Source organism: Plodia interpunctella, chromosome 18 (assembly GCF_027563975.2).
Source record: "Plodia interpunctella isolate USDA-ARS_2022_Savannah chromosome 18, ilPloInte3.2, whole genome shotgun sequence".
Taxonomy (NCBI): domain Eukaryota; kingdom Metazoa; phylum Arthropoda; class Insecta; order Lepidoptera; family Pyralidae; genus Plodia; species Plodia interpunctella.
This window is the reverse complement of record NC_071311.1, coordinates 2,608,017-2,624,201: the sequence shown is the minus strand read 5'-3', so window position 1 is coordinate 2,624,201 and position 16,185 is coordinate 2,608,017. Positions and strand designations below refer to the sequence as shown.

The following is a 16,185-nucleotide window of genomic DNA, read 5'->3' as shown; positions in this document are numbered from 1 at the left end:
GTACAAATGTGTTTTATTCTAAGTAGGTAGTCGTCTTTGAATAATCGTAAATATGGTTGTAGATAATAATATAGCAAAACTAGGTGAGTAATCACTACATCACTATCACTACAATTTATAAAAGAAATTCGCGTGTCTCTGTTGCGATAAACTCAAAAACGTATGGATTTTGAAAATCAATTTTAAGAATTCATAAATTGATGTTCGTATTCATGTCACCCTTCATTCAAGATTTTAACAAGTTTTTTTTACAAAAATGTTACTTTCCAACAAGCTTGTTGTCGTCAGAGAGATTATCTGTCCAATCTTCAATGAATTATTCTTTTATACAAAAAATTGTAAATAAGAACATGTCATTGATAATATACATATTATTATTATCAAATTTATTTAAAAAAAAACAAATAGATACATCTAAAAGATTTAGTGAAATTTGCAATCATTTCTTCTGAATATTTCCTCGAGTTCGGGCGCAACGTTCAACAAATTTTTCAACGATTGTGTCCTTCCAGTTACAAAAGACTGCGTCGAATGATCCAAATACGTCGCCGTTATAGACCCGGTCACCAGCTTGCATTGCGCTTCTGTTTCGCAGTTGGAGTCAATCGTGCTGGTGAAATCTTTCTCTTCTGAAAAACAAGTGCAAAGGTATTCGAAGTTCAAGTCGGAATATTGTGTCCCAATGTCTTTAGAGTTCTGTACAGGAGACGCGGGCGCTGGCGTTGGTGTCCGCTTGCCCTGAGATTCTCTCACCATCTTCTTCAACGTCTCCAAATCGCACATTTCGTAGTGCGGCAAGTCTGGCGTTTCGTATGCCGACATCTGCCTCATGTACGGAGGCAGGTGCTCCTCCAAATGATTTTTGGCCATTTTGGAACAATTACATTTTTTTGACTTGACATACTCCAAGTAACTCTCCCATTTGGGCTCGCGTTCGTGCTCCAGTTCCACTTCGCGCGTATTTATTTTATTACCGGAATCTATTGAGGTCAAAGTTTGTGATGACACCGCAGTTGACACTGTAGACATTCGCGCTCTCAAATTACTGCAAAAGCAATGAGGGATCCTACAACTGCAACATTCTAAGGGAAGATTCCTGATATTCGCCCATTCATTTTGAAGAAGTTGTTGCAATGAGCTCTCTAACTTAAGATGTTGAATCTGATCGGAAGAAGTACACTGTATTGGGACACTGTTGGTGTAATCATGGTGATCCACGAAATCTTTGTCATCCCCTCTCTTACCGTTAATATATTCGGTAACTTTTTCAGTAAAAGTTTTGAAATTATCGCAGGCGGCGTAAATGCATCTCTTGTTCACTACTATCACCGGGAACTGGGAGGCGCTCGACGTGCAGTGTTTGGGGCAGAGCTCCTGGTCTACATCGGGCCGGCTTGTATTATCCCAAAAGAGAAAATAAGGATGCGGTCGCGGAATCGGAGTGTGAATTGAATCCGTCTTGTCAGACTCGAAAAGGCTTTTCTCGTCTGGATTTTCTAAAACTTCATTCAACTGTAATAGCAGAAGCTTTTCAGTATTAACGAAGAATTCCGCGCATTCTGGTAACTCGTTCAAGCAGTAAGTCACAAACAACTGAAATTTCTTCACAACTTCGCAAATTTTTTTACGCCACACATTCTGGTATACGTGACGCTTCCTTTCTTTCTCTTTTGCTAATTTTATTTCAAATTCTTTCAAAGCTATTTGCTCTGTCAGTAGTTTTACTTGTTTTTTATGTTTGCGCTTTATTTCTTCTATTTGTTTCGCACACGCTTCTTTTTCTTTCAAAGCTACATACACTTGACAAGCTAAGTTTTGGCATTCAAGAAAGTTTCTTAATTTTTCTATAACCGTATGCTTTTCGACGTTGATGTCATGCATTTGATTGGTGAAGCACTTCTGGATTGTGTGCAGTTTCTTTATGAATTCTGATTTAATATGTTGTTTTTCCTGCAATAGTCCTTCAGCATAATGATCGTAAAGACGTTTAGCCTGTTTATTTACCAACATTTCGTAACGAGTTTGCATGTATTGATATGTCTCAGATTTATACCTCTGCACATCTTTGATAGCAGCTGTAAGTAGCAACTCTTCCAAATTGTTGAGAGATGTGCTATACATGAAACAAAACTGATGAAAAGCACGCTCAATCTTATGTTTATTTTTGAGAATTATTTTCTGTTTGCATTCTAATTCATGTTCTTGAGATTTCACTTTGGTAATAAACTTCCAATAGTTATCGAGCTCCTCAAGTTTTTTTGCCCTAAAACGTTCCTGTTTTTTTTCGCGGCCTTTGAAAAACTTCTCACCGACATGTGTTAGCCCATCGAACCCCATTTCTAAAAGTTGTTCTTTTTTAATAGGTTTCAAAACCAACCTTCCTCGGAATAGTTCTTCAGGCGGCACGTACCAGTCGCTGCCGCCGCCCTTTAAGGGAGGCGCCAGGCCAGCGAACACCTTGACCTTGGGCCTCATAGATTTGAAATAAACGTTGGAGAGCGCCGGCGTCATCCGCTTCCTCATCACACTTTGTGTCGGCACTGTGTTGGTCTTCAAGTAATTTTTCCGTTCATAGTATTCGTCGCTTAGCTTTGACACGGGCATGTTCATAAAGTTAAAAAAGTAAAATAAATATCTATAAAAAACCATGTAAATCAAAAATACAATATTTAAAAATATCGAAATATCAAAAATTATTTAATGTCAAAATTGATAAATCAAGTGTACATTTTTAATTTAGAGTTTGGCTAGAACAGTTAAGGTGCGATCGATGTTGATCGTAATTATTCGAATGAAAATTGTCTCATTTAAAAAAAATCTCAAGTATCGAAATCATAGGTCAACCAAAAGGAAAAAAGTTCCACCAGTACAGGATCATTTGAACTCATGGAATTATAGATAGGTACTCCGTACAACGAAGTACTTACTAAATCCCCATCGAAATAGTTATCCTTACGGAGGGTAAGGCTATCAGCCAGCACCAAAGTATAGGCACTAAAGTATTAGTGTAGACAAAATGTGGCCTTACATACATGTAAACCGATTTCTGATTGTAATATGTACATTATAATTTATTCACATTTATGTGCGGCCATAAGAGCGGTGGGGTCAGTCCTTATTATACCTATGCTAAACATCAAAGTTCTTTATAGGACAAAGGATTTTATCAGAAAGTACCTATTTATAGGTTCCCATTATACAATGTTGTCACAGTTTACCAAATTGAATTTATGACTTCTCTCAGAAGATAGGGAATTTATAAATATTAGTCAAGAAATAAAACAACTCATTACTCTATAAAAATCTTTTATTAGAAAATCACTGCAATAATGTGTAACGTCGGCTATCCGACCTCGCCTACTCACAGGATTGGGCAATTAACAATAAAATTATCCTATATCATAATGATCTTACCGCCCGCGGGCGTTCCACAAACATTACTCGATTACAACTAAATAAAGCGAATCGGAACAGAAACAAATGCTATCGAATGATTCAATTATAAAATAAATACATTTACATTATATTTGTAGACATAGATCGGTGAAAATTTCGCGCGTTTGACTCGCATGTATAAATTTCGACGCATACGTCTCCGATACACCCTTACTAAACCAATAATCCTTAAGTAGTAATGTCAGTCCGAAGGCTGGACATCGGGCACCGCTGTCACCCACGACAATAGGCCGCCTCAGAACGAACACATATGCAGAACGTATGTAAGCGTGCACGCGTACGTTACGTAGCTGGAGTGACACGTTCAGTTTCATAGAACGGCACTGGTACGTGCACGGTTACGTGCTGTATACGCATTCGTTCTGGCTTGGCCTTGAATCAGATCGGGAATGCTCAAAATGCAGTTGTATGAGAGCCATCGCACACTTGATCGCTTGGTTATTTTAGCTACTCGATTGTGGTTTGTATTTTCCATGCGGCGTCAAAGTTATTAGACGAACCTGCGTCTTAAATAAGTAATATCATCTAGAAAACTCTAAAATTACTAAATAAGCATTCGTAAAGAGATTGTCAAAATTAATGTTTTTCGATTCGTTCACATTAATTTATTCTTATTTTTAGATAAAAATATCGTAATTATTAATAAGACCCGACAATACATAATACAATCGGTCTCGGTTACAATCTTGCACCAATAACCACGATCAAGTGCGTTAGGGTGAAAAGGGGCCGCTTAAACTGTCAAATTATATTACGCAATACAAATGAAAGACAAGGTTACTCGACCAAATTGAAAAGTTGTAATTTTTTTGACAACATAGCAGCCGCGACTCACGGGCCAGATAACCTTTGTGTTCATTGATATAGTGCAAATATAATTGATGGTCTAAGGGCCGCCAATGAGCGGAGTAGTGTGGTGGTGCGGGGTGGACAGAGCCCCGTTTAGCTGTAGAGGTCGTCGTCGCCGGCCTCCTCCTGGAAGGTGGGCTGGTCTCCCCCCGAAGTGCCCGTGCCGCCCGCCGCTCCGCCTGAACTTGGGAACCTGCCCACACAAAGTTTTTTTTACAAAAAATGCCATTTGTGACACATGCTTTTATTGTAGTCTTATTGCATTCAACACAAAAACCGTTATTAACCGTTGAGGAGACATCGTTGGGAGTTGATCTTTGTTGCAATACTAGGTCATCATGCATATCATAATGCATTGTCATGCAAAATGAACGTGTATACAAAATTTCAGCACATTCGGTTGAAGATATCAACTTCAAAATTTAGTTGCAAGAATCCACCCGGACAAACATACATTGAAAGTTAAATATAAGCTTGTAAAAAACATTGTTTCAGGAAACCTATAAGGCTCATCTAATCCTGCGAGAATAGGTCACGGTGTGAAATTTCATTTTCAGATAATTGAATAACGCCAGTCCAGTAAATGCGCCGCAAAAAAAAGTTTACTGAAACAGGTTAGAGATCCACCACACACCACCAATTAGTACAGTATTGACAGAAGTGTGGGGATATGCTAAACAAACTAGAGAAAGAGCCACGGTTCTTTTGCGGCTTCTGCGCGAACATCTTTGTATCTATCGCTTCCTCAAGTAAGACTGTAGTCTTGACAGTGGAGCGAGGATATGCTAAACAAACGAGGAAAAGAGACAGCAGCAATTCCCACCTGAAGTTGGTGCCGAAGCCGCGGCTCTGCTGCAGCGTCTGCGCGAACATCTCGTACTTGCGGATGTCGTTGTCCGAGACGGAGCGCCGCGCGAACTTCATCGCCTCCTCGAAGTGCGCTCGGCTGATCTCCGGCACGGGGTCTTCCTCGTCCATCTGTGATGAAGGCCATATTGTAGATACTTGTTTACATCAAATTCGAAAAGACATTTTAGGGCAATTTGTCGCTGTTTCCGTTGCTACCGTGAGGGATAAAGGACTGTTACTGCTGTTCAGCGACAAGCTGTACCTGTTTGTTCATATCACGATACTAGATAGTTTCTTAATCAATCTAATCAAGTAAAAGCATAAAATACAGTACATAGTGGACATAAAATGTAAAAATCGTAGTATTTTGTAGCTTGGAACGATTGCGATTTTATTATAATATGGGTGTAATATGCTTATAGTATTATATAACGTATGTAAAGATCAATTCTGTATTGCAACATTTACGGAAAATAGATAAGTGTAGCACAGTAAATTTGAGGTGTACAGATTCAAAAGCACTTATATACCTAGAAAAAGTTTTTTGTTATTACTAATAACATGATAGAATCTACTAAGATTCTATCTTGTTGAATAGGATTCTTCGTGAGCTTCTTGAGATTTATGAAGTTTGGCAGAGATCTCTGGTCTGGCGGATGGTAGTTATACTCACGTCCATGACGCCCTGAGCCCCCTGCTGCTGCCGCGCGCGCTCGCGCGTGATCTCAGCCTCGATGGCCTGGCGGATGGCCAGCTTGCACGCGCGCTGCGATATCTCGTTCAGATCGGCGCCGCTGAACCCTTGCGTCACCTGAACACATACAAACATTATTTCTATTCCTATTCAATTTTTTCGTTACAAATAAATTCGTCACTGTCACATAAATATAAGTAAATAAAATACACATTAAAAGTTAGGTTTCTGCCGCAAAGGTCCGTGACGTTGCCATGTTGGATGATAATAATAATATCAATCCTTACACCAATAAAGAAGAGGAGCGAGAAAAGTTAGTAGTCAGAATATATTAAATTTGTAATTTATTACTATGGCCCATCGTTTCCACAGCAAAGGGTGAAAAAATTGTATCCCATGACGGACGAATTTGTCAGCTTCTCTTATATTCTTTAGATAATTTTAATTTTGTAATGGTGTTCTCGGAAGACCAGCGTTGTGGCTCTCACCGCTACATTATGCTGAGAGAAGGCCTTTTTGGTATACACAAATACACCCAGGTTGGTAATTCCTGTTTGTTGATATGACAAACTATAAACAATTTTTCTTTATTTATTATATCACCTTGGCGATGTAGTTGAGGTCCACGTCTTTGGCGATGGGGGACTTGCGCAGGTTGGCCCTGAGGATGGCCTCGCGCGACTTCTCGTCCGGAAGCGGGATGTAGATCAGCTGGTCCAGCCGCCCCGGACGCAGTATGGCCGGGTCTATTATGTCCGGACGGTTTGTTGCACCTGGACAATTTCAATTTTAATCGTGTTAAATCGAGACTTTAGCAAGTGGACACAGTTTGCACCTGGACAATTCAGTTTTAATCATGTTAAATGGAGACTTTAGCAAGCAGACACAGTAAGGTTGCTTTCGGATGTTCCAGTATTTTGGATGTATTTTCGAATGTTTAAATTAGAAATAAATAATTTATTATTATTTTGTCCTTACTATTACTGCATTATATTAAAAAAACTGTTTGTATTGAATAAAATTAAATTGATAAAACTTTTTTATTTTTTTTTTCAAAAACCTTTAGGAGTACTATAGGCTAGTTTATATTGTGGTTTTACCCAAGTAAAGCCGGGACGAACCTCTTTTTTATTATAATAATGTTTGACATAATTCTTCTCTATCTTTGTATGTTCCTGGTTGCGTTTGGGGCTGTGACGCCGAAGCGCGGAGTCAAAGTAAAAAATTTCGAGATTCGAATGTTATTTTAGAACACCCAAAGCCTCCTTCGGAATGTTATTCTTGCCTATCAGCAACTTAAGCTGTGTCTCTTGGTCGCCTCGTACGACATCCACGGTGTTGATTATCTCCTATTCTATGGTGGTTCCTACTACACACCACAAAGGATACATAAGGAACAGAACAAGATTTGGTCCTTCGAACCAGATATTTGTCGCTTCTACTTCTCAAAAATTGCAAATCAAAATGTCAAATGTCCTAAAATAAAAAATAAAAGCCAATAGTTTTCATATGGAAATAAATGAAATGACAAAACCTAACAAGCTGCAACAGTAAAAAAAAAAACAAAACAACATAGCTCACCAATGATGAACACGTTCTTCTTGGCGCCCATGCCGTCCATCTCAGTGAGGATCTGGTTGATGACCCTGTCCGCGGCTCCGCCCGCGTCCGACACGCTGCCGCCGCGCGACTTCGCGATCGAGTCCAGCTCGTCGAAGAACAACACGCACGGGGACGCTGATCGGGCCTATCAATAGCATAAGATCGAGCTAATATAATACATGAGGGACGAGTGTAACCAAAAGAATGCTAGTAGTTTGTAGCTTTGGTAAATATTATAAAACAAAGTCCTCTGCCGCGTCTATCGCGATAAACTCAAAAACTAAATCAATAGAATTTTATGAGTTTTCAAAAATGGATAGTGGTAATGGATAGTGATTTCTGAGGTAGGTTTAAATTCTTTAAATGTATAATGTTTTACCCGAGCGAAACCGGGACCGGCTGCTAGTATTAATTTAGAACATGACGCGAAAATGCCTGTGAAGGTCTGATTTCTAAAATTTGATTTGAGATAGAGGATTTTCATAAAAGTTTCCGACCCAATACGGCAATATCGTACAATGTGGCAGATTGGGCCGAGCACGTGATGAGAGACAAAAGTTGTCAGCGTTCTCTCTCTTGTGACAAACTAAACAAATATAATCAGTTAGAATTATTAAAGTCGTCCATTTCGGCGGAGTGGTACAAAAATGGCCAAATTATTTTGTGCTAACATATAAGCATATAAGTAGTACTAATAATTTATCAATCACTGTTCATTAAATTAAAAAAAAATCAATATTCATCTTAGTATGATATACATCACTTAGTGACATCAAAAATTTACTTAAAACTGAGTGTACCTCCGACATCCAAAGCGCGTCACAAACTTCACCGCAGCCTTTTCTCCAAGGAGGTCAATTAAAATACTTTAATTAGTAGATCTTATATATTTTACCTTGTCGAAGATGTCCCGCACATTGGCCTCAGACTCTCCGAACCACATGGTGAGCAGCTCGGGGCCCTTCACCGAGATGAAGTTGGACTGGCATTCGTTAGCGATCGCCTTGGCCAACATGGTTTTACCTGAACAAGTAGTAATATTTTATTAGTCTGGTCCACCACAGGTTATCACAGTTATATTTGTTTTGACATTTTATATATCGCGCTGATCGATCAAGCTGTGTCACTACTCAACACTTTGGTTGCTCAACTATCTAATGTTGATTTTTTTTATAATAGGTTAAATAGTTTCATTATTGTAGGTGTTACGGTTCTGTCTAGTATGTACGCGTGCATTTGCATGTCTTTGGCAATTGTTAGTGCGGTGTTTAGCGTTTCTATCAAAAATTCTTTCATCATTAGAAAGGTACATCCATGATTGCTATAGGCTATTTTTTATTTCAAAATTCCCACGGGAGCGAAGCCCCGGCAACATCTAATGAATAAATAAATAACCTTACTCAAACCGACATAACACATATGCTATCTCAAAATAATTCTAGATTGTGTCCTCGCGTCTTAGGTTACACCACGCCTCCAATGTCGCGATATACAAACACTTGCTGCCCGCAGTAAAAAGTATCTAGAAAAACTGACATTCATCTTCAAATTTGATCACCCCAAAATTGGTAATAAATATAAAATGTAAGAACTTTAAACATAATCACAATTTTTATTTGCTCAAAAACATGGTACGTACAGGTATAGTAGGGTAAACATGTTACAAGTGTGTGACGTATGTAGAATAAGTCAGCATAGAAATCGCTCACGACTGTAATAACTTGTCGTAGATGTCCCATGATAATGGCGCATTGTTATTGGTTAGCTGCGACTCACTGTAAATCGACTCGATAGTGAGGTGTACATAACAAAGTCGCACTACGCACACAGTTAATATTAGTGAGCAGAGCACACAGAATACTCACCACAACCCGGAGGTCCATAGAACAGCACTCCCCGAGAGGGCTGCATGCCAAACTTGAGGAACTTGTCCGGGTGCTCCACGGGGTACTGCACCAGCTCCTGCAGCTCACGCTTGACGTTCTGCAGCCCTCCGATGTCTGTCCAGGTGACGTTGGGGACCTCAACAACTGTCTCCCGGAGCGCTGATGGAGACGATTTGGTCATCGCGTACTGTATTGGGGTTTAGAATTGGTTAATTGAAATTTATATCAAGTACTTAATATTATAAAAACTAAATATATATAGGAAAAATGCACATTTTTCCTTGCAAATGAAGATAGATTAGATAGATGTTCAGGAGGTACTTAAAATAACTTTTATGTAACGCTGATGAAGTCACGGCAACTACTAAGAAATATGATAATTTTTATTACGACACTAGCGACTGATCGTGGCTTCATTCGATACTTAATTTAATAGATAGCTATGTAGTATAAACAAACTAAAACTTGAAAATTTACAAATCATAATCAGGGCGTGCACGATTTAAATTTTAAATCCTTCCATAAAAAAAATACTCACTCTAAAGTTGTCCATAGTGACGGCGAGCGAGTTGAGCACTTCGGCGTCAATCTGGTCGTCTTCCAGATCGATGAGGTCCATCTTCTCTCGGATCTGCTGCAGCGCCGCTTCGGAGCAGAGAGACGCCAGATCCGCCCCGACGTGGCCGTGAGATTCTGCAGCGATCTGAAATAGGCATTTTAATTATTTCTCTGTGTTGGCTATATACGGGATAGTAAAATTGCGAAGGTTTAAAAAAAAAAATCCTAAAATTTTGATGATCCGACTGTGATTTTATAACCGCCTGCCTGATGTCAATCCTCCTTGGAAATGCTATTGTTGTGTATTACCTGCCAAGGCTCTGTGTCCTTTAGCAGCATCGTTGGACTTCCAGGGGAGGATATGGAGTGGACCCACTTTAGGGCGGAACCACACGCCACTATAACACAGAGTTACTGTTACAGTATCACGTCTTTATATCTCAAGGTAGACAGAGCCGAGAGTTGCGAAATTCAAACTTAATTTAAACTCTGAATCTGAAAATTTAAACTCTGCGCAGGAGAAGAAACAATTTGCACAATGTTTTGACCCATGGACCTACATAGTAAATCATTATCTTATATATCATATTATATGTGGCTTGGATTATGAAATGGAAAAGGTTGGAAAACCTTTTAACAAATAGAGAACTATAAGGATAGTTTATGAGAGTTCTTAAGTCCAAAGATAATAATTTTAGGTGACTATTGCAGTTAGATTATGGCAGTCAAATAATCATGTCATGTGAAGAAAAAGTATAGCGGGGCCCTAGACTCACACCTATATGAGTGTGAGAGAGAGAAAACATCAAAATCACCTACCTGTTCCAGATCAACATCGTCTCCCAGCTTCATGTTCTTGGTGTGAATGCGCAATATCTCCAAACGACCAGTCGCGTCGGGGATTCCGATGTCGATCTCCCTGTCGAAGCGACCGAACCGACGAAGGGCGGGGTCAATCGAGTTCGGCCGGTTGGTGGCGGCCATTACGATCACGTGGGAAGACTTCTTCATGCCTGTATTCGAAATGTTGGGTTAGAATATGCTCACTCTAAGCACCTGTCGCACCGCGATATTTCACCGCGCGGAATTTATTCTCGCGAATCATATTCCGCACTCGTATCGTACTTCCTACGAGAATCGCTTGTAGGATACGGAAGATTCAATGTGTCACAGAATTGCGAAATAAACCGCGCGGTGAAATATAGCAATGCTGATAAGGCCCAAGTATAGATTATATATACCAATTTTTGGTTATATTCATAGTTGAATGGAAAACATGCAAGCGGGCCTTTGACTCAAGGTGGCCATTAAGTGACACACACAACTTCTTGTCATTGGCATGGCACACTAGCTGATAAATCATCAATTAGAATGCAGGTTTCCTCACAATGTTTTCTTACAATATATGATGGTTGATGAAAAAATAATATTTGAATCAGACTAGTATACAAACTCATGTGGCAGGTGTCTTAACCACAAGCCCATCACTACTTCCAAGAAAATGTTAGTAAATTGATATTTTGTGCTAAATGATAGAACAATAAACTTTATTATTCGAATTTTGACCATTATTAATGGCCAGTTCTTATCAAAAACAATTATATTTCTGTACAACAAAAACAAAGTTATTCATATTGCGAAAGGAAACAATCATTCATAATACATAACAATGTAACAACAATGGTATTTTGATGGTTGGCCTTTGAATGTTTTTGAATAATAGTTTTGGATAAAGGATAAACATACAAAGACATAAACTCACCGTCCATAAGGGTCAGCAGCTGAGACACGATACGCCTCTCGACCTCACCATGCGTCTTCTCTCTCTTCGGAGCGATAGCATCCAACTCATCAATGAAGATAATAGCGGGGGAATTCTTGTCGGCCTCTTCGAACGCTTTGCGCAGGTTGGATTCAGACTCTCCGGCCAGTTTGGACATGATCTCGGGCCCGTTGATCAGGAAGAAGAAAGCGCCTGAGGGGGTAAATATTAATTTTCAATCAATCTATGTATATCTTATCTACATAATAGGAACAATAAGCTCCATTAATAGTGTGAAAACATTTATTATTTCATGGTCGGGACACCGATGCAAGGTCAGGCAGATTATTCAATTTCACACAGTTCCCCAAGACCCCTCTTTTGAAGCAACCCATTAAATCAACCTGTACCTTTGTAGAACCTAAGTAACTGTCTTAGTGTCATGTATTCTCTGATTCTGATTCTATTTATCTTTATCTAATCCTCAAATAAAACGTGTGTGCTCATGATCGTTATTCTGGCTGCACCATATGCTACGGACAAAAGAGTAGCTGTGCACTGATCGGTCTCATTAGCTACAGTGTCCACTATACAACTACAGTGATAATTGCTATTTGCAATTTCTATTAAGAACATTTCATCATGTGTTGTGATTAACCAATTTGTCCTAAACCAGCTTTACTTCAGGAACGAAAGCTGTTGATTGTATGAGGAAAAGGCTAAAAATTATTTTTGTCAATTAAGCCTTACTTAAGGAAGCAACAAACTCTGTAAATGCTGTGGGGAAAACAGTAATTGTCCACTCACAGTCTCATTAGTCACGGCGCAGGATGATCAGGGTCTTGTCTCTTGAAACTCCCATCAAGAACATTTTGTCATGGGTTGAGGCGGACTATTTGTTTTCGATGAGCCTTTCTTCAGATACGAATATCTCTGTGCTGTGGGGAAAAAGAGAGTAGTTCTCGACTCACCAGTCTCGTTAGCCACAGCTCGAGCGATGAGAGTTTTGCCAGTGCCGGGCGGGCCGTACATGAGGATGCCGCGCGGAGGCTTCACGCCGATAGCCTTGAACAGCGATGGGTGCCGCAGCGGCAGCTCCACCATCTCCTTGATCTGCGCCAGCTGCTTGCGACAGCCGCCGATGTCGTCGTAGCCGACGGCGTTCAGCGCCTCTTCTTCTTCCTGTTATTTCATTTCATAAATTTGCGTATTTGAAAAAGCTGCAGAACAAGTTGCGCTCTCTGACAAAAAGTAGGATGTAGATGCCAAAACCACTAGGTTGAAATGGGAATAAGCGAGAAAACTAAGACACATGCGACCTGTTTATAACATTAGTATGGAGGGTAGACCGCTTCCCGCCACAATTTGCTACTTTTTCGGTACCTAAAGGACATAGTGATAGAAGCAGCAGACCAAGGAGTAGATGGCGGGATGACTTTATTAACAAATTTAGGAAACCAGAATTTGCCATGGACCAGACAGGTGAAAAAGTAAAGGGAGACCTTTTCAATGGAACACAATTAAAAAACTAAAAAAATTACGAAATTTATAATTTATTCTACTAACCTCACGTTTGATAGGGTCTCCCTCGCAATGTATGACGGTGTCGGGAGCCACAATGCAGTACGGCGAGGGGTCAGTCTCCACCACTTTAAACTCGACCGCGCGCATGCCCCCGCGCACCATGAATGTATCGTCGCGGTGGATCGGTCGGTACGCCTCCATGAAGTACGGCTTTAGGTAAACTTCGAACAGGTTTCTGTGTGACAATGTTTTCCTTATAAATATAAATTTTAAAATTCTGCAAGCTTGGAATCAAGCAAATGTTGTTTGGTTAAAGTAATTGAAAATCTATTTCTTTGATGAGTTGTGAGAAGACTGTTACATTTAGAAATTGTAAAAGTACATATTCTAAACTAACGGCCAGTCCCAGCTTCGCTTGGGTAAAACCATGATAATTATATACCTAATTTTTCCTCAAGAATTAGATTCAAACAGAAAGACGCGACCCTGTCGCGTTTTTATAATACATAAGATTAATAAATTGCTAAGTAGTAAGCTAATGAGGCCCAAAAGTACATAAATGCCTAATACAAGATTCTTGAACTAGGTAAAAATGTATTTACTAGGTATATGATACACTATATAACGCAAATTAAGTTGATACATGTGTCTCAAGCTTAGAGAAGAAAAAAATTACATACCCGGTCAAACCTTCAACAGAGTCATCAATAGGCAGTATATGAACCCGCTTGCCATATTTGACAGACGGGCACGGCGCGATGGAGACCACGTCGGAAAGTCGCACGCGCAGGTTGTTGCGCACCACTCGGTTCATGCGGATCTTCTCGTCCGGACAGTTGTCGTCCGAGAGCACGATACACACGGTCTCCTTGCGCCGCTTGCCCTTGAGCAGCACTGTGTCACCACGGAACAACTGCAGTTGCTCCATTTTGGCCTGTGATTGATTTTTTTATATAAACGCTCTGTTTTCTCATGCATTTTCTCTTTTTTTTTACTTTTAAAGTGATAAGAAACGTTTAGTCTATTACTCATTAAAGATATGTGCTGCCCAGAATACAGCTGTAATCACAGGAGCATTGCCGGCCTATCATGATATCATGAATTTGGCACTCATTTCTTTATGGGAGATTTGTAATTATTTAAATACGGTTTGTAGATGGTACCTTATAAATGACAGTTTGAGATAATTTTATTCAAAATGAGAATTTATTATTGAAATACCTATGTTAATTACCTATTTTAAATTCAATCTATTGTTAAAGAACTGAGAATATAATTTTTCTTAAAATCAACTTTTATTATTATTTATAAGTAAACAATTTTATGGTGTATCAACATGCAAAAAATATTATCTACCTACTAGCTGTAGCCCGTGGCTTCGCCCACGTAAATGATGAAAACTATCTTATGTCCTTCTCCATACTATAAAACATCTATGCAAAATTTCAAGAAGATTGGTTGCGTAGATTGAGTGTGAAAAGGTAACAAACAAACAAACACTTTCACATTTATAATATTAGTTAGGATTACTAGCCTGCCCCAGCTTCGCTTGAGTAAAACCATAATAAATTATACACCAAAGCCTTCCCCGGGAATCACACTATGTATTAAAAACCCCTCCAATCCTATGGATGATATAGGGATGTACATACAGACAGTGTACTTTGCTTGGGCAAATGCATCTTGTAATGTACATTTTTTGGAAATGCACAATGCATTTCCAAAAAATGTACATGGGAAACTAGCTATTTTGAGCATAAGCCATATTTTTAGGAGACATATATGATAAGCTCTTGAGCATGTAATGTTAAATTTATTTATAAGTTAATCAAATAGCAATGTAACTGATTTCATCAAATGAAACCTCAGCATTAAGTAGTTTAAACAATACTTATGCAAACATAGCTTTTGCTGTGTAAGTGTGTACATAAACTTTTAGGTTAGAATGACTTGACACAATAGAAAATTCAAAATTCAAGTTGTTTAATAGCTGATCAACTTATGGGTGATCTATCAAAGGATAATTTTATAGATTAGCCATAACCAAAAATTTGTAGAAGTAACATGGGTACTATCAGCAAATAAGTCATTAAAACCACTATTTTTCATCCAGTGCTTGTAAACTGTGTCTTATCTTGATGACCCAGTTTAATCATAAATTTAAGATTAGATGATTCTGTTCACCGTGCATGAAGAGTAAATTGTTTTTGCTGATGTTACTATGACGCCCAAATCATATGCTGTCAGAGTCCACTGACCTGTGAAAGGGCCACCACGGAGTTGTCATCGCTGACGGCTTCCTCCACAATGAGACGGTTAGGCCTGTCCTTGCGGCGGAGGATCGCGGTCGAGAGATCATCGGGGCTGCACAAAATGATACCAAACCTCCATTATACGATAAAAAAAACTAAACTGGCATAGAACGCTTTTTGTTCCAAGGAGTGATGTTAAAATCTTATTAGGAATTTTCTTTCATATTTGCGCGAATATATGTCTTTATTTACAAAAATATGGAGTAAAAAATATATTTCTGAGATTATTCTTGAATCAGACATGATGACAAGCCAAAATTTGAAGATTCCAGTTTAGCACGGCCCAGTTTTATAACAATGCAATATAACATGAATTAAAATTATAGTTATTATAATGTTATTATAACTCACCTCTTATTATCTGCCATTTTTACTAGAAATTGAAAATATTATTTGTAAATTCAACAATTTTATAAAAAGCCGAATGAACAATCACTTTACCACTTCAGTCAGAGACGTGCGTGACGTTGCCGTATTTCATTTGTTCATCGATGTTTATTAATGTTGCCATTATATTAATGTTGTCTATGGATTATTAGTTTGTTTTCAATGAAAGACTGTAATGTACTTTGATTGTATTTTTGTCTTAATACTTACAAACATAATTGTTTATCACAGTAGATCAAAATTTGTGTGGGCTATTTAATGTTGTCCATTATGTCACAGATATAAGAACATATTCTTATCTGTGTA

At 38.8% G+C, this 16,185-nt stretch overlaps 1 protein-coding gene and 1 long non-coding RNA gene across 2 annotated transcripts; one reads left to right on the top strand and one right to left on the bottom strand.

Annotated features, from left to right (window-relative positions):
* Positions 1-3,289: 3,289 nt before the first annotated feature.
* Positions 3,290-15,995, bottom strand: TER94 (Transitional endoplasmic reticulum 94). The gene is made up of 15 exons (XM_053759190.1): positions 15,844-15,995; positions 15,439-15,544; positions 13,861-14,114; positions 13,223-13,415; positions 12,628-12,838; positions 11,657-11,869; positions 10,714-10,907; positions 9,875-10,039; positions 9,316-9,523; positions 8,346-8,473; positions 7,430-7,595; positions 6,452-6,621; positions 5,828-5,965; positions 5,129-5,283; positions 3,290-4,498 (listed from the first exon to the last, which is right to left on the bottom strand). Exons 1-15 carry the CDS (start codon positions 15,858-15,860, stop codon positions 4,399-4,401), a joined length of 2,418 nt encoding a protein of 805 aa, XP_053615165.1. The 5' UTR covers positions 15,861-15,995; the 3' UTR covers positions 3,290-4,398.
* LOC128677982 (uncharacterized) lies at positions 11,751-14,472 on the top strand. Its single transcript, XR_008405590.1, has 2 exons — positions 11,751-11,877; positions 13,925-14,472. It is a non-coding gene; the product is annotated as an uncharacterized LOC128677982 (long non-coding RNA).
* Positions 15,996-16,185: the final 190 nt, after the last annotated feature.

Coding starts and splice junctions, on each gene's coding strand:
- TER94 (XM_053759190.1), bottom strand. Junction 14,115..15,438: donor CCGTGGTGGCCCTTTCACAG/GTCAGTGGACTC, acceptor AATCAATCACAG/GCCAAAATGGAGCAACTGCA. Junction 8,474..9,315: donor CTATGGACCTCCGGGTTGTG/GTGAGTATTCTG, acceptor CTACTTGTTCAG/GTAAAACCATGTTGGCCAAG.